Below are 21,516 nucleotides of genomic sequence, written 5' to 3'. Positions count from 1 at the left end.
TAACACGCTTCGCTTTCTTCTTCTACTCTCAGATTTAGGCACACTGTGGCATCCAACGGTTGTTACTTCAGCGCCCCCTCTGTGTGTTCGACAAATTACTTTACAGATGCCTCTGCATCTTCAGTAATGGAGAGGACCAAACTCGCCATTTGCTTTCAACTAAAAATCAACCTCTAATGGCTAAAGAGAAAAGTATTTATTGCGACCTTCCCTTGCATGTCATTATTTCCCTGCCTTGTTACAAATGCACGCTACCTAAAATATGATTTGTAAATATTTTGCAATGGTTCTTTTTGACGTTAGGGGGCAGCATCGTCATTTGCATCGCAACACCGGAAACGAAATAAAACTCGAGGAAGTACAGGACGGGAATCGTTTTGGTTTAATCAAAAAGTGAGAGACAAAATCTAAAAGATATACTGTCACAATGGTAAGTATTTGAACAAGAGTATGCAGTGAAATTAAACCTGTATATTTTTGTCTTCTAAGTTTTCAGTAGCGTTAGCACATTATGTACTCGGCTAACGAACGTACAAGTGTGGCGCTGGGTCATAATGATGCTCGGCAGGCTACAGTTAGCTAAGTGAAGTTAGCTTCTGTAACATTACCGAGATTAAACGTAGTTAGCTAAGTAAACTTTTGTCCCAGAGAGTGTTGAGGTGTGTGTGCAAACTCAACGTTATAGCTACGTTAAACCTGTCTGTGCTAAATGTGCAGAAGGTAAATTCAAGGTATCGAACTTTTAGTCTCTGATAACGATGGCATGGCGAACATTCAAATCACAAATGATTATCGGTTTCTTCAAAAGAGAAACTCTCCGCCGGTGATAGTTTCAGAATCCAGAAAGACTCGTTTAACCATTAGTATGAAGATGTGGTATTCATTCATAAGTTAAACATATGTTTTAAGTAGCCACCCCTATTGTGTCTTCAGTTTTCAAGGGAGGTTGATTGTTACCTACATGCTTATGAGTTCTTGACAAATTTCCCGTACTGACTTTTATATATATTGCCAATTAATTATACTTGGAAGTATTGGCTGTTCATTTCCTTCACTGTGATTTTTGCGAGGGACACACTGGAAATAATATTTTTGAGTATTTCTGCAAATGCACAGGATACACCTAGAAACCTAGTCTGATCTTTCTGAAAATACACTGAAGGGAAAACGCTACACTAAACACAAGGGTGGTGGAATTGGTTTCATTTAAGTAAAGTCGTGCTGAGTGAGTTGTAAGTACTGTATCATGGTTCTAATCAGTACCCAGCTTTAAACGTAGTCGCATTGTCTAATTTACTTATCTCCTATGTGTGACAAGTCTTCTGTTATTTTGCAGCTTCCCTTGTCTTTGCTGAAGACTGCCCAGAACCATCCCATGGTAAGAGAATAACCAAGAGATAAACCGAGTCTTTTTTTTTTTAATAGAAAGAGCAGTGTTTCGGTTGATTAACAGTTGAGCTGCAAAATCGTAACCCTGGTAAATGTTGATTTAAGATCAGATAATCGTATTACAGATTGAAAGTGGTCTGAATGAACCATATTATCTGAAAAGCAGTGTTTGTGATTCTAACATTGCACACACAAAATGTAAAGAACTGCTTGTAAGCAGCTACTCAGATATACATGTTTATATTTCTGAAAAATTTCTTTTTCACATTTTTAGATAATTACAATACTGTATCATATTGTGTTTGCTATGTGCAGTTTTTTTTCTTGCTATGTCATTTTCATGTTACTTTTAATTTAAATAATTTACTTTAATTAATTTATTAATGTTTGCCACCAATTAGTCATGTAAGCAGATGCTTTTATCCAAAGCAACTTCCAAGTAAGTAGCAGACACTAGGCAATACTTTGGGGTTCAGTGTCTTGTCCAGGGACACTTCTACATGTAGCTATAAGGACCGGGAGTCAAACTGACACTGGTTCATGAACTGCTACTCTGCCAATTGAGCTACAGCCCCCACAAATGTGTTTGTTTTTGCTGGTATTGTAGCTGAAGCTGCAACTATGTATTTTATAACTATTGTGTTTGGTTTTGTTGGCTATATATTAAGACAACATTACCGTAACTTTCTGTAAACTATCTGCTGTTGTGTGTGTGTTATGTCTCCGCTCAGCTCGTGGAGTTGAAGAATGGAGAGACGTACAATGGGCATTTGGTCAGCTGTGACAACTGGATGAACATCAACTTAAGAGAAGTCATCTGCACCTCAAGGGTAATCCTGAGATGTACTTCTGTTGCTCTAATGTGGTGTATGTGCTGTACAATAGGTATCACAGTCGTCCCTGGTGCTGCATTACAGTGGCTTCAGGGTATCTCTTCAACAATAACACAGGCTAAAGTCCAACAGGTTGGAAATTTTAGACTGGTTTGAGGTCCAGACTGATACTAATTGTGACAACCACTTTAACATAACACAATTTGTTGAATGACAAAGTAATGCATTCGACATCTCACTGACTGCTCATAGGATGGAGATAAGTTCTGGAGGATGCCTGAGTGCTACATCAGAGGGAGCACTATCAAGTATCTGCGAATTCCAGATGAGATCATTGATATGGTAAAAGAGGAAGTGGTGTCAAAAGGCCGCGGGCGTGGGGGCGCTCAGCAGAACAAACAGCAGGGCAAAGGAAGAGGAGGTGCTGGCCGGGGTGAGTAGAAACTTTAAGGTCCTGTCATACTTTCCGCGTACCTTTGTCCAGGGACAAACTTGACAAAGGGTGTGCACACTTTGCTATTGATAATACAATTGGGTGATCAGACATGCTCACACATGCTCACTGCAAAATATGATGGAAACTTTGGACAGTAGCAACAAACAGTGCTCCTTTGTTTTTTGTATTTGACTGAACAACATGAAAAACAAACAAAAGTGAAAGAAAAACAGTATTCACAAGTGCCTCACAAGAACAGTGTCAAGGACGTTGAAATGATGGTTACATAGCTTTGATACATGAAACCAGGTGCTGTTTTACTTTCTGCAGTCCACTTCGGCTGTGGACACTCCATGCAGATATACAGTCATTCTGGATCCTGGGGAAGTAGTTGGTGAAATGTGTGTCATGGGTGCAGAAAGATATGATTGGGCCTATGGAAACCTTTCATTAAATGAGCCCTGGGGCTAAATTATTAAAGACTGTAGGATAACTAAGCTTTAATGTTACAGGTTCTGCTATCGGTACTGAAGAAATAAAATTTCATATTTGTTATTGCTACTTAACATTTATGTTGCACATTTTATTTCCCCAGCTCTGCTTCTGATTAAAACATTCATCTGTGATGTATTTGCACTCTTTCCAGGCCTGAGGGGACCTCTCTCTGAGCTTGCAAGACACTGCCCCTTTTTCATACACACCTCTCTACATTGGCTGTTTAAGGAAACACAGATATTAGTTCCATACAGCAACTCTCCTTTAATGCCAAAAGAGTCACATTAAAATTGCTGATTTGAGAGTCGGTTTATCAGAAAATGACAGGTGGTATCTTTATGCTCCAGAACCAAGGTCAAAAGTAGTCAGGCTAGTAATTTCTCACAGAGCATATTTTGCTTTAACAATTTTTATCGGAGTTTAAAAAAAAAAATGTTTTCTCTTTCTTTATTTTCTGCAGGTCTTTTTGGTGGTCGAGGACGAGGACTGAGCACCACTGGTCGGGGACAACAACAACAGCAACAACAGCAACAGCAGCAGCAGCAGGATAAGAAACCAGGCAAACCACAGGGAATGAAGAACCAGCACTGATGGACAACATTACACCTTCAACAACACATGCTGTTATTCAGAGTGATTACTCCTTCAGTATACGATAAAATAAACTCTGGTGTTTCCTTCGGCTAAAGATGCATGTCAGGACTGACCATTGCAGAAATCCCACTGGGAGAAGTTGGGAGAAACTGTGCTTTTGCACTGAATTTGTTTTTTTTTAAACATCTTAAAGTAGGTATTAACATTATTCAACCACAGACCTGTGTATTGATTCTAGCTGAAAGAAATCAGATTATTAGCCAACAGGTTTATTTTTAGTTTTTGGTGATTATTGCCAGCCAACTTGTCTCCTCAGTTGTAGTTTTCATGAAAAAACTTACCAGTCCCAACTTCTGTTGTATTTTTTTTTAATCCTGGCTCTTTATTCTTGTGTTGTTTGAGACATTTGGTGGTTTACAGCCTTTTGCTTTTCTGCTAAATTGTGCGGCCTGATGACAGCAGGGGAAACATAAAATCCACAGTCCGAAGAGAATTCAGTCCCAACAAATGAACATTGAACTTTGGTTTAAGCATTTGTAGTGATGATATTAATAGGAATTTCCAGGGGGGAAAAAATCTCATATTATTAAGTCTGAAATGGATGAGTCTGATGTGTCATGTTGGTTGGTTTTCATTTAATTTTTGTAAGAGAAGACAATGTTGTAATTTATTTACACGAGAACATGAGAATAAAACGGCTTTTGTTAAAACAGTTTTTAATTGAAACCACAGTTGGCAGCTGTTTGGCCCCTTTGCCAAAACAGTCTAGAATCAGATTACACTGCAACAATAGCCTTAAAGTGTCTATGTTAAAATGCATAGATTACAAATCTTGACATTGGTCCAGGGTCAGTAGGGTATTTTTTAATTTCTGTGATTTAAAAAAATAAAAAGTGGAATGAGGTTTCTGTTGAACAAATGATTCAAGTCAATTTCAGAAACCTATTGGAATTAATAGTAACTTTCCATTAAATTAGTTACCAAAATATTTTGGAATAAAATCATATTACACTTAACAAAATTTTTACTTAGCAAGGTATGTACGGCATAATTAATGAATTATACAATATTATTTTACAACACATAAAAGATATGAATATTTTGTGCCTAGTAGCTTCTTAAATTTAAGATAACTTGCTTGGGAAATTTTTACTTTCCCATTTCATATTTATTAACACTGGAGAATTACAGTAAACAGCAGAAGCAAATCTAGGCTTTTAAACATTCCTACAGTTACTCAGTTCAAACATTATGTCCATGATTTTATTGACATTTTAATACTTTCTATAACCCTAAACATGCCCATAACAAGACGTAAAAATAAGATACATCAACATTTCTCTAACCCACATAACCCAAAACAGATAAAGAAAAAATGTAAATAAAATGCAGTGTTCAGTGTTTTTTTTTTTTTTACAACCTTGTTGTACCACCTATAGAAACTGGCAGCCTTGTTGATATTGTCAATAACAATAATCTTGTTATCTTAAAGAACATAAAACACAAAAACATCAAAAAGAGTATATCCACATCAAAGTCAAACAACCTTTAGTATTTCTTAAAATTATAACTGCTGTGGCGACCGTGAACTCACGGTCTGTTACATTAATAAACAGCAGTAAATGAGCAGCTGACTCATTGCATTAAACTATATGAAAGGCATCTTGCACTCAATTGGCTTCAAAGTTTTAAAATGGCCTTATTGTTACACTCAAAACATAGTTGCAGAATGACTTATGATAGCTGAAGTCTGATGGTTACATATGTATATATACTGCTTAGTTAAACATAAGAATATGTCAATCACTTTGTATGCAGAATTTAGAACATTGTGACAAACTTATTATATTTAAAACTTACTATATTTGTTATATATTGTATTGCTAAAAGGCAGAAAATGAACAGCTTATAACTCTATATTCTGGATTATTCAATCTTCTTTCACTTCATTGATTTTAATAGACCTGGATTTCTGCAGGTTTTCATATATCATCATTAAAGAGAAAAAATCAGAAACTCTATAAACATGTATTTCATCTATCCATCATCAAGTCATGTTTGGCTGTGGCAGCATATTTCCAGGTCTCCACAATATGTGACAGCAGCAGATTTTCAGGGAAATTCTTCTCCACATAAGGAGGCACCTCCACTTCTTTATGATCCATGTATGCAGCCACAGCCTCTTTCACACTTTTAATAAAAAAATAAATTTTTAATTCATAATCCTAATGTAGTCTGTTCAAATTCCTCACCAAGCTACTGACTTCATGTGCCCAAATAATAGTTTTTTTCTTCTTGTTTTGTCTTTTACAGATTATGGTAAACAGATCAGATCTTGCAGGACTGGATTGGTTATAGTGCCTGCTATAATTTTAATTAATTTTGAAACACACATTAATAATAAACAGAAACATGACTAGCTGGTTGCTATGGAAATAGCAGTGGATGTTTGTCAGATTGTAGAACATTTTCTTCTAGCTCTGACAAACCTTTACCTTTACTTTAACCTGTTCATATTTACTCTGTGGATGCTTATGTGTGAGGCGTCAAACAAAATGCAATGTTTGGATGCACGGGTAAAATTTTTAAAAAGGTAAATATTTACCTCCAGGACGGATTGTAGTTGTCTGTAGCCCGAGGGTGTCCCAAACTCAAAAGGAGAAACTCGTGCATCTCAAGAAGCCATTGGTCGACGTTTCCCCTGGATACAAAGCCTTTCAGCTCAGCCTTGTTTTCCTCTGTCAGAGGCATCTGGTACTCAACTGGATGCTCTGAAAAGGGCTCCTGTTTGTAGAAATGTAGCGAACGCCATTTAAAATTACATGCGTTTTAAATTATTGTACAATTTATTTTCAGATTGAAATGTTGTGTTTGAAGCATGCACAATACAATATGTTCCCAAATGCTTCATCTAGCAAAAAGGAACAAAAACAAATATATTTATTGTAAATATTAGTTTGCAAAGAATTGCTGCAAAACAACTCTTACCCTCCTGATATGCAGCATGTTTTCAGATTTGAGGGCAGTGAGGAGTTGCCACAAGGAAACACAGTGCTTAAGAGTAGATCTGCCCAAGGCCTGAGGAAACAATGCAGTTAATATATTTTTATATTTTATTCATAATTAATATTTTGTCAAAGACACAATCCTACACTTACAGTTTGTTTTGTGCTTTTGAGTTGTAGGATATGAATAGATTTGTTTTGTTTTTGTGCTTTACTTTATTTTACTTTTCTCAAGTGGCATAATGTGATCATTGTTCATTTATCTAATTTCATAGGTTGACAGAGTGAATGAGGTGGTGTCCAGCTTGGTTATGGAAGTGGACCAAGTTTCACTGAGAGAAAACATTTCTTTTTTTTCCTCTGGAACTTTTGACTTTACTTGGTACCTGAAAGTTGTTATACTATCATTACCTGATAAAAGTAAAAAGTATTAAAGTTACTAACAACCCAGTCTCGTTTAGTAGAACTTGACAATCCTTTTAAACAAAAAGGCTGCTTTAGCATCAACCTGCAAGTCCACCAACCTTAATGCCTCTACTCTCTGGTATGACCCACCCGGGTCTTTGCTTTCTCACATAGAAATCTGCTGAAACTGCACACATATGACACCAGGATGCAAAATGGCTATTTAGATTTAGGTAAGATATTTTGATTTTGTTTAAATTCACTGCTTTGTAACATGATCTTGCATCAAGTTCTCTGCTTTGTTGACCAGTCCACGCATTATTATGTCTAAATACTAGATGACAGAGGTATGTTGCAGCTGTTATGTTACAGCTGTTGCACAATACACTACTGCGATATGTCTCTTTGGTCATTTTTGGACAGTCTCACCCGCAATATGTGATGATCAATGTGGTTGGCCATCTTGAGGATATCCTTAAGGTAAGTGACTAGTGGCATAGAAGGATTACCGCCAGTCACTGAAAGGAAACCCAGGACCAGCTCCATAATCCTGAGTGCCTCACAAACCTCACTGTAGGATTCCAGCTCTCTGGACGTGGCATTCCTGATCAGAGAGGACAGAGGTTCCTGAAGGAGAAACAAAATATGAGTCAAGTCTGAAACCACAATTTCCTGTGAATGTATATGTGAATTTATCAACAGTGTTTGAACTGTGAGCACATCATCCTGCTGAAAGAAGCCACTTCCATCAGGAAATACGGTTTGCATAAAGAGTTGTACAACACAACGCAAAAGTAAACATAATTTATTAAACCAGGCCACCTTTTTCTACTGCTCAATGGTCCAATTCTTATGCTTGTGTGCTTTTTGTAGAAACTTTCAGCAGTGGACAGGGATCTTAACTTTTTCCACATTTTGTTGTGCTACAGTCTTGTTCCAAAATGGGTCGCATTCATTATTTTCCTCAAAATTCTACAAACAATAGCCCATAATGACAATGTGAAAGACATTTGTTTAAAATATTTGCAAATTTATAAAATAAAATTAAAATCACAGGTACATAAGTATTCATGGTCTTCTACAACTTAATTGGAGTCCACCTGTGGGAAACTCAGCATACACCTGTCTATGTAAGATCCCAGAGTTAAAGGTGCATGTCAGAGCACACAGTAAGCCATGAAGTCCAAGGAATTGTCATTAGATTCACTAGAGTCACTGAACTGCAACCAAAAAAAAAAAAAAAATACATCCTCTCTCAAGGAGCTTCTACTCCAGGCCCCTCCAGACCCCCTCCTACAAAGACAAACCACTGCTCATTAACAAACAATTAAGACAATTAGTTATTTTGTATAGAAAAAATATAAATGTCTTGTCTATGTTACCCTAAATTATCCCTTATGGGAAGGTTAACAATAAATGTTAGTACGAGTACTTTTAAGATTATTTCCTCGTAAAATCATAAAACTCCCCTCTATTTTATTTCCAGATGGTACAACCTAATTCCCCCTGCTATGAAGCCTTTTCAGACCTCCCACTTCCTGTTTGATAGTCTGAACCTGTGACCTGCTGATAGATGGAGTGGAGCCCACATGAACATTTGGTAAGTATCACAGTAACAATGGGTTTTAGAGGATGTATTAATGGGGTTATCTGGTACCTTGAGTTTGTTCAAACAACTAAACAACAACAACAACTCTATTCTGCTGGCTGGATGGTACAACTTATAGAATTGGTGATAGTGTGTGATAACAAACTCACACCTACTCTCTACAGGGCATGGGCTAGCCCCATGAGCAGAGTGGCCTCCATCGTTCATAAATGGAGGCTAAAGCTATTCCTAAAGCAGGCCGACCAGACAATCTGAGCAATCGAGAGAGAAGGGCCTTAGTCTGGGAGGTGAGCAAAAACCCGATGGTCACACTGAAAGAGCTCCACCATTTCTCTTCTGCAGAAAGGAGAACCTTACAGAAGGAGAACCATCTCTGCACCACTCCACTTATCAGGCCCATATGGCGGAGTGGCCAGATGGAAATCACTCAGTAAAAGGTACATGACAGCCTGCCTGAAAGACACTCAGACCATGAGAAACAAAATCTTCTGGTCTGATGAAACATAGTTTGAACTCTTTGGCCTGAATGCCAATTGTCAAGTTTGGAGGAAATCAGGCACCGCTCACCACCTGGCCAATACTATCCTCACAGTAAAACATGGTGGTGGCAGCATCGTGCTGTGGTGGTGTATTTCAGCAGCAGGAACTGGGAGACTTGTTCAACTTTGAACAGGACAGCGACCCTAAGTGAACAGCCAAGATAACAAAGGAGTGGGTATGGAACAACTCTGTGAATGTCCTTGAGTGGCCCAGCCAGAGCCCAGACTTGAACCCGATTGAAGATCTCTGGAGAGATCTGAAAATGGCTGTGCACCGATGCGCCTCATCAACCGAATTGAGCTTGAGAGGTACTGCAAAGACGAATGGGAGAAACTGTTCATAGTGGCCCCAGCTTATAGCATCATACTCAAAAAGAGGCTGTAATTGGTGCTAAAGGTACTTTAAGAAATACTTCTATTCATTTTTAATGTTTAATAAATTTGCAAAGATTTTAAACAAACTTTTTTCACGTTGTCATTATGGGGTATTGTTTGTGGAACAAGGGGAATGAATTAAATCCATTTAGAAATAAAGCTGTAACATAATAAACGGTGGAAAAAGTTAAGCGCTGGGAACACTTTCTGGATGCACTGTATGACTGGTCCGTGGCTATGCAGCCCCATTTGTGGCAGCCTTTATTCCTTCTCACACATATTTATGACCCTTTGGCTCCCATCACACTGTTGTAGATTCCCTGGTTGTCCTACCTTGGACCCCTGCATACCAGGGTCACCACACAAGACCTCCAGTTTTGCAGATGCTCTGATGCATGCATCACAAAGTCGCTCAGACCATTCTGGCTGCCTAGTTTTCTAGTTTCCAACACATCAACTTCATTGTCTATTCATTTGCTGCCTAATATATCCCACACCTTGACAGGTGCCATCTTTGTTATTCACCTAACTTGTCAGTGGTTTCCATTTTGTGACTGAAGTGATACACATACACATGTGTACAATGTTTTGATAGTTTATACACAAAACATAGAAAAAAGTTAACAGTTAACATATTAAAAAAAAATTGTGTAATACTGTACACATACTAAATTTAGTATTTTGTTTTGGTGCAAGCAAAATTAAATACAGTAAAGGAACCTATATTTGTACCGTATAGTGTCTGGTACTTTTGATTATTTCAGAAAAATAAGCAATGGGATTATACTACATGTTTTGGGAGAGACAATCTTCATATGCTACTTTTATGTTTTATTAGTGGGTGTGGGGTATTTACTGATGCTTTTATGTTGGAGAATAAAACATGAAAATCTATTGAGCTAATGGTTACTACAGAGCTTATTTCAGGCATTAACTGAAAACCCGTTCATGAAACCCACAGACTTTGAGAGGGGTGAACTGGAATTGCAAAAATCTGACTCCATGGTTTTAAGACTCATTCCTACAGCACTCAACTGTGGAGAGAAATCACAATAATATGAGGTTTATAGAATATAAGGTTTGTTATTTTACCTGATGTACTTTTTCTTTAACAGCTTTGAAAATTATTTTATAGTCTCTTTCTTGGGTGTTGACTAGAGTTGGAATCCCCTAAAAAGAACATAGGGAGCAAGGAGATGCTGTAATTAGATTGTACAGTTAGAAGATAACAGATCATGAATGTCATCATCATCGTGTAAATAGGTCAAATAAGATGTTATGACTGAGTCTTTGCCTTGCTAAGATGCAACAGTAGACTCAACCAAGCTGGTTAAGCTTGTGTGAGTCTGTTTTTTATTTCAACGAAACCAGACTGATGTGGACTCACTGTGCGGTAGATGACAGGCTTTCCCTGCAAGAAGCGAGTTAGGATTTGCTGCTGAATCTTGGGCAGGTCATACTGAGACATAGTCTCATGGCCACGTTCCAAGCTGTACTGGCAGTTGGCTAAAACCAGAGGAAGTAGGTCCTTTTCCACCTCATAGCAGATCACATGCTGCACTGTTAGGTCTGCCACACTCACCTTGAACCCACTGCAGACATCACAATGCAAATATGAACCTTTATCAAATATCAATATACAAATCAAAAAAGCAAAAGCTCTCCTAGTTTACCTTTGGTATCTTTAAAAATCTAGAGATTTTTAAAGAAAGGAAAATCTAGAGAGGTGCAGGTCTGCTATGGAAAACAGAGGAATGAAGCTTAACCGCAGTAAGACAGAATACATTGAGAGGGACCCAGGTGGAACGGTGAGGTTACAGGCAGCAGAGGTGAAGAAGTTGCAGGACTTTAAGTACTTAGGGTCAACGGTTCAGAGCAACGGAGAGTGTGTAAAAGAGGTGAAGAGGCGAGTGCAAGCAGGTAGGAACGGGTGGAGAAAAGTGTCAGGTGTGTTGTGTGATAAAAGAGTATCAGCGAGAATGAAAGGAAAGGTGTTCAAGATGGTGGTGAGACCAGAGATGTTGCTCTGCTTAGAGACATTGGCACTGAAGAAAAGACAGGAGGCAGAGCTGGAGGTAGCAGAGCTTAAGATGTTGAGGTTCTCGTTGGGAGTGACGAGGATGGACAGGATCAGGAGTGAATACATCAGAGGGACAGCTCATGTTAGATGTTTTGGAGATAAAGTCAGAGAGGCCAGATTGAGGTGATTTGGAGATGTTCAGAAGAGAAACTGTGAATATATTGGTAGAAGGATGCTGAGGTTGGAGCTGCCATGCAGGAGGTCTAGAGGAAAACCAAAGAGGAGATTTATGGATGTAGCGAGAGAGGACATGAAGATAGTTGGTGTGAGTGAAGAGGATGCAGAGAACAGGGTTAGATGGAGGCACATGATTAGCTGTGGCGACACCTGAGAGGGAACAGCCCAAAAGAATAAAGAAAATTAAACAACAAAAATGTCTTGTGCTCTTCTTTAAACTTGTTAATGTAGTTCCATGTAATGTATGTTTGGTACCTGCTGTCTTCTCCGGTGTGGCTGTCCACCACATTTACCAGCTCATTGTGCAGTGTCACCAAGTAGCTGACTAGACCACTGGCACACAGGCCTGGACCTTGTCGCCTAGGCAGGAGGTACTGCAAGTCACTGCTCAGGTTCAAATCCCTACAGCAAAATTCATCTGGGATCTTCATCTCACCTGCAGGTTAGAAAACACATATGAAGAATTTCTCATTTACACTATCCCTATATATGTGTTTTAATAATTGGTTATTTCATTCAACTGGTTCTTTCAATCACATTTGCAACAAAGAAACAAAGAAAGCCTTTTCGTTTTACCACTGGTAGCTAGTACAGGACTTTTATCACTTCTGTGGTGGTTAAAGAGAATCACAACACCAAATGTATTCTTTTTATTCGACTAGAGAAATAGTAGTCAAGTATCAAAGCTCAAATAAATAGTTACACTGGACATGCAGTTAAATGCAAGCAAGATCGATCTTATTAAATCTGCAACAACTGTACAACTGCCTTGTTCTGGTTAAAATTTATTACTAAGGATATTTTAAACTAAACTCACTTTTTTTCATTTAACTACCGTAACACAACAGAGTCAATTACTTTACGGCAGAGACAGAAAGACAACCAAGTAAAGTCGAAGATGAGGAAATATTTAAATGCGCTTATTTGGGCTGCCTGTAAACTTTAAAAAAAAGACAGGGAGTGGAGTTAGCTTTACTTACAGCTGGTCACAGACACTCTAAGAAGATTCCATGTTTTCAGGAAGATGTCAATATGTTTTTTATACCATGCTCTCATTTCTGTAACAAGTAAAGTGGAAAATACTTGTATTCAGACAAAAAATAGGAACAATGGGCAGAATGTGTCTAATAGAATCCTGGTCTTAATCTGTGTTAGACTATACAATATTAATTGGAATACATGTCACACTGTGAATGTCTAGTAAATTCTGGCACTATAATCTAAGTAGAAACTAAACTGAAATAAAATATTTTTTTATTAAATAATATTTGGCCACAGCTCTGACAGCTCTATTTGGATGTTGAATCATGGCAACTGGACTTCTTTCTTGAAGTCCAGTTGCCATACCTTCCAGATAATCTCACCTGAATAACTTGACAGTTTGAAACGTGTATGTAGTGACAAACCACAAGAGAGGATGAGGTGAAGGAGAGTCTGGACCAAGTTGTTGCTAGTGAAAAGTGTGTTTTTTTTTTTAACCTTAACTGACTGGTGTATTCTGAATCATATCATGGTATTTTCCAACTGGCTAGTTTGGAGACACGGGATGCTAAATGGTGAGTGATTCAGTGTGTGAATTTGGCCATAGGCTGTCTTGTTGGCAAAGCTCTTAACTGATTATTGGTGCATTTATTTTATACAGTACTATGATCTAAAACTATTGTTTTTGATTAAAACCCATCTTTTGTCTTAGACGGCCAGATGTACCTGTTTGCTTTTCAACAAACTCTGTGATGGAGCCTAGTATCTGGTCGGATGCGTTCTGGAACTGTATCACCAAACGTTTCTGCAGGGTTAGGATGTCTGGAAGGTACTTAATCTGGCGAAATTCTCTTTCCTGACAGAAAAACCCAAAAATTAAATATTATGTCTTAGCCGCTACAGCAGCTATTACAATCAATAACAATACAATACATTAATACAATATTAATAAAAATACATTAACAAATTATTATTTGGACACATTATCTGGAATTTAACAACAACCTCAGTAGTCAGTAGATGTTAAGAGTATTGCTTTGTACCGAACTTTTAATAGAGAATTGACTTAAAGGCATTTGGTCACAAAGATTAACTGCACATGTCATAGACCTTCACCTTCTGCAAGAACCTCCAGAGCAGACGCAGCTCTTCCTTTTGGTCATTATGCTCCAATATGTGTGTGAGGTTGAGCAATGACAGCCTTTCTCTGCAGCTCCACACCACAGAGCTGTTGACTGATGAGTCTTGGGGCAGTGATGCCAAAAAGGCACAATTGCTAGAGGTCACTCTCAAGATGATGTTGGAGGATACATGGGAGTCACTCTTGATGTTTCCATTTGCTTCTTGCAGTAGTTGATCAAGATCCTAGACACCAAATATTAGTAAGGGTGAAAGCAGAGTCCACTGCAGCAATGGAAAATAACAGAACAATGCAACAAAAAACCTTAAAAATACTAATGTTATGACCAGATATGTACTGTGTCAACCATACTATAATAGCCAATTATCACAAATATCAAAGAAAAATGAAAAAGTAAAGGGCCTTTTACCTTTAATCGAGGCACAATAATTTCTGCACCGACAGTTGTTTCCCAGGTATTTCTGGATGTTTTGGTACTAAAGGAATGATCAATATCAGCTGGATAAAGTAAAAAAAAGAAGGTGTTTGGTAGAATACATCATATACTACAGTATGCTTTCTATGCTTAAGAAATATGTAAATATAAAGAAAAACAATCAAAATTGTATTATCATAAAAATAGAGATTAAATACAGTCACACTTGAAATAACTGAGGGGTGTTTTTGGAGTGGTCTGTGTGTGTGCAAATGGGCAGAGTAATGACATGAAAACTGCACTCTGTCTAGATTTGCAATAAGAGGCGGTCTGAGTATAAGATTTATCGCAAACAAGCACCGGTATTATACCTCACCACCTCTTCAGCATTAACACATTCTAAGCCACCCCTCTTTTCTACAATAGCCCAAACAAGATTATTTGGTGTTTGGTGTAAACTGCAAAAACAGAACAGCTTTAGACTAATTAGAGGTGATGGGCAGGTTCAACTGAGAAAGTTTTTTTTCAGTAACAGACTAATAATGGACTTACAGTGACTGGCCTGCACTGGCTCCTGAAGGGATCTGAGCACCAAGTGGGCAGTTGTAACAGTGTCATCAGCTCCTCTTCCAAGTGCCTCTGACAGTTGATCTAGATCCTTTATTAAGTGCTGGATGAGAAACAAACAAACATCTTCCACTGGCGGCTGGATGATCTGGTGAACAAACTAAAGTAACAGAGAGTTAGTGAAAACGTCAACTCCCAGTTTCACCAGTCTAATACAGGACCACACATATAAGCCCCTTTCAGACAAGCACTGGAATTCTGCCATTATCCAAACTTTGTCAGGCGGGGGTGTATAAGTGAATGCGAATGTCCGAGTGAGACACTCCCCACATTATCTGGACTTTATCCTTCGAACAACCTAGTACAATGTATGTGTGAGCTCATGCATGTGGGAGTCTGCTCTGTCATGAATTGTAAGGAGGAATGAAAGTGAATGAATGGACATGTTGATGATGTTTCTATCACTCGACTGCTGTTGTAGTGATTTAACCTTTATTTATTAGATGCACAGCTCCAATCTGCTATAAACAAAACACTGCTTCCCACAGCTTAAATTTTCTATCATGTTGTGCCTCTTGTGCTGATCTTGCATTGAAATTGAGTGGAGTTTCACAGTGAGGATGATGCATGATCTCTTGCTGTGTGTAACATGAGTGAAAGGATTTCTCCTGATTTCTCCTGACATTGTCTGGAGCTCCTATGATAAACAGGCTATAGAAACATAACCAATCACACCCACATTCACAACTACAGGCCATTTGAAGTTAACAGTTAATCTAACTACGTGTCTTTACACTGTGGAAGAAAAACAGAGTAACTGGAGGAAGCCCACATAATAATGGGGAGAACATGCAAGCTCCACACAAAAAGACCACAATGGCAGGTGGATTCAATCTAGGGACGTGAACTGGCAGTGCTAACCACTCACATTCAAGTAAATAAATTAGTAAATAAATAAAAACTAATAAAATATACTGTTTTGTAGAATGATTGTTATACAGAAATCACAATTACAGCTACACACAATGTGTACCCTGACAAAATATTCTCACTTACAGTTTGACAAAGTTACCTACTCATAAAGTGCTACCACATAGCAATTACATATGTGCCACATTTTCAGAGCTTTCATTTTAAGAGAAACCCTTCATTATCTTACCTGGTAATTCTTTGAGGCTCCCAACAACATGGCCAAATGTGTAACCAGCCTGACAAGAGTGAAGGGAGTCAGAGACATATTTTTGGTGTCCAAGGCATCTTGGCTGTTTCTCCGTTCAGGGTCTCCTAGGATATGACCGGGTCTTGTGCGATCACTGGTTAGCACAACAGGTCAGCATCAGTCAGTTTAAAGGAAGAAGGTAGGTATTAAATGCAATTGTATATGACGTTTGGTCATACAACTACATTTAAAATAGGTTAAAAACAAGAGGTTTCATATCATCATCCTTGTGTTTCTAGGCTCAAAGTAATACTATTTGATTTTATTCTATCTATTAGAGTATTTTTTGTTATGTTGTGTCACATGGCATTGCAAATGCTGATCAAATTTATTTATGTTTTTCCTACTAAAATTTTTGGGAATCTATAGCCTGTTGATGTTGGCTGGTCTATTCCAAATTTATATGCTGTAGCTTTAACACATAAAAAAATAAATAGAAAAAGGAAAAAGATTTTGCCCCATGGGTTTGGGTTGATCACTTAATGAATGCAATCATATAACTGAATTCATATGTAACTAACTAATTACTAATTAATAGTTTTGAACTATCACGTTCTGTATAATGCCCTATGCCAAAAAACAGTTTAAACATTCAACTGATGATTCATTGCATGGCAGTATCCCGACTATTAATGACTATACAGTGGCTTGACATTTAACACTCACTCTTGTAGCTGTAATTTTTTGAATCCGGGTAAAGCTACATGCTGCAGTCCCCCAACCTCCAGGCCACACTCCAGACATTTACCTTTCTCCATGGGCTGGCCACACTGCAGTATAACATAAATTTTAAATATTTGATAATTTATTTATAATAATTAATCATGGTCAGAAATAACATTTTCTGCTGTACTGTTTTTACCATTTTATATCTGCAATCACTACTCAAATAAATTGACTGGAGATGCATGTAAATAACTTACGTTATCAACAAAACAAGGATGATCATTTGGACACACTGTGAAAATGAAAAAACTAATTAAGATAGACTTATATTACCAGCACTGTTGGCACAGAGGATAAGGTAAACAAAGAACTAGTAGATGACTTTACATGACACCTTCACAATTCAATATGATAATGAAAATCCAAATTTTATAGATACTGGATCTGTTGTAGACAACAAAATCTACTGGAGGAAGAAACAAATACAGATTAACAAATAAAGGTAAGATGTAAATATTCTGATTGTGATGCATAGTTTAAGAAATATTACATACCATACCAAGTGATGTGTTGTTTTATTGCTGCATGGGCATTAGCCAACATGTCCTCTGGCATTGTAGGTATGAAAGCCCCCTGTTATACCAAATAAAATATATTGAAATTAAAGTAATTATGAGTAACTTAAACACTATTCTTTGTATAATATCGCACAAAATATCTATGTACAATGTGTCTGTGGTGCTAGTGGTGAGTTACTGGTCAACACTGAAGAGATTTAAATTTATTCACTGAGTAGTTCCCTGAGTAAAAACAAATTTCTCTATCCTCTAAATTTCAGAACACTCTCTACATTATGACATTAAATGATGAAAGTTGTATTAAATTAGCAAAACTGAAATCTGTTATTTGACAAAGAGACCAGCCAACTCTTTTTTGATAGGCAGATATGAGACATTCTTACCAGCATATTTTGAGGAGACAGACCGAGCTGCTTGAGTGGCATAAGTAGGCCGTGATTCCCAGTGAGCAGCACAGCTGCCAGATGAATGGTCAGTTCGATCACAATATCATCTTTAATATTACGGCCAGGGAGGATGGTCAGGCTTCCCAGCTGGTTGTTAACCAAGGCGGAGGCAAAATCTCTAACTTCTTTTTGACTCAGATACCTTGATCCTTGGACAAATACTTCAAAAGCTTCACATTGCTACAAAGACATAAGAGTGTGTACAGTGACACTAAGCAACTGGTGTTTTAGCATTATTATAAAATACAAAATATTGGTTTTATATTTCTGAGAAAAAAGCTCATAAAGTAAAGTACTATAAAGCCCATGTGTTTGCTGTTTTAATTCCAAATATATGCTTTGACTTTTTAGACTACAGCATGCTACTAGATCTGAGCCCATTTCTATACGCGTCACATAGTCACTAAGAACTAACATTTAACTTAGGACTAAAATTAGCCCTGCCTCAGAGATGCTTCTAAAATAACAAAATAATTAAAATAATAATTAATAATTATTATTAATAATAATTAAATTATAATATGCACATAGCAACACAATTTTATAACAATCATCATGCACTACGTATAAATAAATAATTTGGTTTGCTCTCATTTAGGATCTGGATCATTTTTCCACCATCAGATTGTGTAGTTACATCTAAATCATGAGTGATGTGACAGTGTTGACACATAAGCATCAATAGTGGGGATCTATCCAGTTCTTTTAATCAATGTTGTAACTGATGACTTTAGCAATGGCACTCAAATGTAAAAATGCAGCATGTTTTGTATATTTAATAGTCAGTGGTGCACAATGACTTCACATTTGCAATCTGCACATTATCTGTGGAGCTGTAGGAGCAATCGAAAAATTTTGAACGTGCCTCTAATTATTGGCTGAGGGAGGGAAAAATCAGCTGCATCTTCTCGTTGATAAAAATGTAAAGTTGAATTGACCATGATTGATGCCTTAATGGATCAATTGCCTCCCACATGAGATCCATCACAAAAAAAAAACAAAAAACTAAATTCAAGCTAACTCACAAAGGATTATTTAATATAGTGTACATGTATCTTTCACAGACATTTGCACATATCTCTGTTTCAGACTATATCCTAACAAGCTAGGACACCACTGGAGCTCCCCTAAATTGTGGTGGATTCAGGAGGGGTTTCTACAGTTATGAATGTTGATTAATTGCACCACTTTGAGAACAGGACGCAGTCAAAACATTTTTCTCTTTACAAAGTGTGAAGATCTTTTGAACATGTACCAAACACAAATTGCAAGCATGGTTTACGTTGTGAGTTTAGCAGTACCTGTACCTTTTAACAAAGGATTAACTGATCTCTAATAGTTCTTCACCTACACTCACATGTTCCATTTGTAAAAAACAAACATTTCCCTTTGGGGATTAATAAAGTATCTATCCATCCATCTATCCATCTTAAGTAAGACATCTATGCCATATTTTGCTAAACAGGGTCAGCCCCCTTAATCCTGGTTAGCTTGTTTTGTCACTTTAAGAGTCTTGACATGCAATAATTATTCAGTTTGTTTGTTAAAGTTTTCCTTTATCACTCTTCATACCTTGCGGGTGGGATGATGTTCTGCTTTTGGCAATCTGTAGAGAGTTGTAACCTCACGGAAAAGTGCCAGTAGGATGAATATTGTCCGATTCCTTGGTGGTGCAGTGCATTTCTGAAAACAATATAAAATTTTAGAGCTGAGCGGCTACACAAAACTATTTTATTGTACTATCTGTAGTGATTCTTAAAACAATCATGAAATTATGACACATCTTAAATTATACTTCACTGTGTCTGGAAAGCTCAAAACGACCTATATTAAATTTTCAAATATATAGGTTTTATCTAAACACAAATGTTCACTGGAATTGGATAAAGATATAAAGCAAAGCAATACCTCACAGACTTCTTCTATCTGGTTAACATCACCATCGACTACAGCCTCGGCAACTGCATCCCTCACTGCCTTGTAATCCTCTCCATACACAAGATATTGGTCCATCTGGCCTTCATCTTTATTCTGTTCCAACCGATAATAGTGTTAGTAAAAACAAGTTGTAATATGTCCAAATATACATTTAAAGTTGCAAAATTTTTAGATGTTCTGGTATCTAATAACTGGGATAAATTGGATGCCATGTCTTGTGTACGTGTTTTGTAAGTTAGAAATGTGCCAACTATGAAATGAAATGTGTGTTGCTGATGACTGGCCTCACTTTGCCTTACACTGCAATGTGTATTACTGGTGACATGTCTTCTTAATGATGTAGTACATGCTTGGCAGTAGATTTGCTAATAAATAGGAGCATACCTGTTGATGAATTTCTGTTGGGAAAAGCCAACTGATTTCCGATCCTTTCACCAGCATCTGGACACGTCTGACACCCTGCGATTGACTGAGCATGCGAATCAGGTATACACGATACCAGTCATTCCCACTCTCATCACAGAGCCTAATCACCATCTTCAGAAAGTCTTCTGCTACATCTGGGATGTTGTTGTCTGCAACAGAAATGTAGTCCAATACACTGTCATCGTTACCATCCTATGCAAAGTGTCTGCAGTAGTGAAAATTTCTCTTACCGGACAGATTGCTACTGATAAGCTGGGCAGCCATGGTGAGACAAAGACGCAATCTAGCAATGTGCTGCAGATGTTGAATAGACATAACTGCGGGAACAGATGTGATGTCAGCCAAAAAGTCTTGCAGGAATTGTGTTTCACTGCTGCAAAACGGCCTTAACTCTTCAGCATTGCTGTGATCCTGAGGCATGTTCTCCCACATAGAGTCCTGTAAAGACCATCAGTTACTTTACAAATAACCTGTATCAACAATAAGCAGCAACAACAGTCTCTTTTGTGACTTTCATTTGCAAACCTCTAAAGACTACCCCATTCATGTAACAGTGTCCTCCTGTACAGGAGGTACAGGAGGAAACCGGCACTTTCACATTACAATTACTGGAAATGTGCAATTAATCCATCAGACATTTTACGCTGACTGTCCAATATCTAGTTTATTGTTAATTTTATTACCCAACAAATGGGTGAAACTTCTGGTGCTCAATCACCCTGCAAAAAGTTGCAATGCTACATTTAATAACAGTGATAATAACACTCAAATTTACTTTGCCTTTTTTAACACTATTAATAACAAGAAAATAGCGCTGTTATAGCTTTGTTTATAAGATGTTTTACCTCTAAGCAGTTGATGTACAAGGCATAAAACTCTGTTTTATCCTCTTCATCCACAAATCTGCTTTCTTCGTGAGATGACAAATGCTGCTGCAAATAGCTGTTGACTTCATCAAAACTGAAACACAGTTAAGTTAAGTTAAAAGTTGGGTCCAATGCAGAAGATCAATCAATTAATTCAGATGTTGATTTACAATTAATGTGACAAATCTAATTTACATACCTGAACTTCAGCAGTAACTTAAGGATCACAGATCGCACAACTGGATTTTTATCAGGCGACTCGTCAAAAGGGGACAGATCTTTGGTGTAAATCTGTTTATGCTCTGGATTGAAAGATGATTTCACTATTAGTAAAGA

General features: G+C 37.5%; 2 protein-coding genes across 2 annotated transcripts in view; one reads left to right on the top strand and one right to left on the bottom strand.

Annotated features, from left to right (window-relative positions):
* Nucleotides 1–292: 292 nt before the first annotated feature.
* On the top strand, nucleotides 293–4,640 carry lsm4 (LSM4 homolog, U6 small nuclear RNA and mRNA degradation associated). Its single transcript, XM_067513071.1, has 5 exons — nucleotides 293–430; nucleotides 1,337–1,378; nucleotides 2,121–2,219; nucleotides 2,475–2,655; nucleotides 3,614–4,640. Exons 1-5 carry the CDS (start codon nucleotides 428–430, stop codon nucleotides 3,742–3,744), a joined length of 456 nt encoding a protein of 151 aa, XP_067369172.1. The 5' UTR covers nucleotides 293–427; the 3' UTR covers nucleotides 3,745–4,640.
* LOC137131871 (E3 ubiquitin-protein ligase rnf213-alpha-like) overlaps nucleotides 4,447–21,516 on the bottom strand; it is a 53,313-nt gene continuing 36,243 nt past the window's right edge. Inside the window, exons 46-68 of the mRNA XM_067513693.1 lie at nucleotides 21,380–21,482; nucleotides 21,160–21,274; nucleotides 20,545–20,752; nucleotides 20,273–20,463; nucleotides 19,859–19,981; nucleotides 19,523–19,633; nucleotides 17,888–18,130; nucleotides 17,481–17,559; nucleotides 17,184–17,218; nucleotides 16,927–17,030; nucleotides 16,201–16,354; nucleotides 15,027–15,201; nucleotides 14,469–14,557; nucleotides 14,035–14,283; nucleotides 13,645–13,774; nucleotides 12,918–12,995; nucleotides 12,193–12,373; nucleotides 11,068–11,272; nucleotides 10,773–10,850; nucleotides 7,587–7,784; nucleotides 6,736–6,825; nucleotides 6,353–6,531; nucleotides 4,447–5,937 (exon numbers count right to left, since the gene is read on the bottom strand). Of these exons, the coding sequence (XP_067369794.1) occupies nucleotides 5,781–5,937; nucleotides 6,353–6,531; nucleotides 6,736–6,825; nucleotides 7,587–7,784; nucleotides 10,773–10,850; nucleotides 11,068–11,272; nucleotides 12,193–12,373; nucleotides 12,918–12,995; nucleotides 13,645–13,774; nucleotides 14,035–14,283; nucleotides 14,469–14,557; nucleotides 15,027–15,201; nucleotides 16,201–16,354; nucleotides 16,927–17,030; nucleotides 17,184–17,218; nucleotides 17,481–17,559; nucleotides 17,888–18,130; nucleotides 19,523–19,633; nucleotides 19,859–19,981; nucleotides 20,273–20,463; nucleotides 20,545–20,752; nucleotides 21,160–21,274; nucleotides 21,380–21,482 (3,275 nt within the window). The 3' untranslated portion in view covers nucleotides 4,447–5,780. The remainder of the gene's footprint in view (nucleotides 5,938–6,352; nucleotides 6,532–6,735; nucleotides 6,826–7,586; nucleotides 7,785–10,772; nucleotides 10,851–11,067; nucleotides 11,273–12,192; nucleotides 12,374–12,917; nucleotides 12,996–13,644; nucleotides 13,775–14,034; nucleotides 14,284–14,468; nucleotides 14,558–15,026; nucleotides 15,202–16,200; nucleotides 16,355–16,926; nucleotides 17,031–17,183; nucleotides 17,219–17,480; nucleotides 17,560–17,887; nucleotides 18,131–19,522; nucleotides 19,634–19,858; nucleotides 19,982–20,272; nucleotides 20,464–20,544; nucleotides 20,753–21,159; nucleotides 21,275–21,379; nucleotides 21,483–21,516) is intronic.

The sequence above is a fragment of the Channa argus genome, chromosome 8 (genome assembly GCF_033026475.1).
Source record: "Channa argus isolate prfri chromosome 8, Channa argus male v1.0, whole genome shotgun sequence".
In the NCBI taxonomy this organism is placed as follows: domain Eukaryota; kingdom Metazoa; phylum Chordata; class Actinopteri; order Anabantiformes; family Channidae; genus Channa; species Channa argus.
This window is presented reverse-complemented; position numbering and strand designations above follow the sequence as displayed.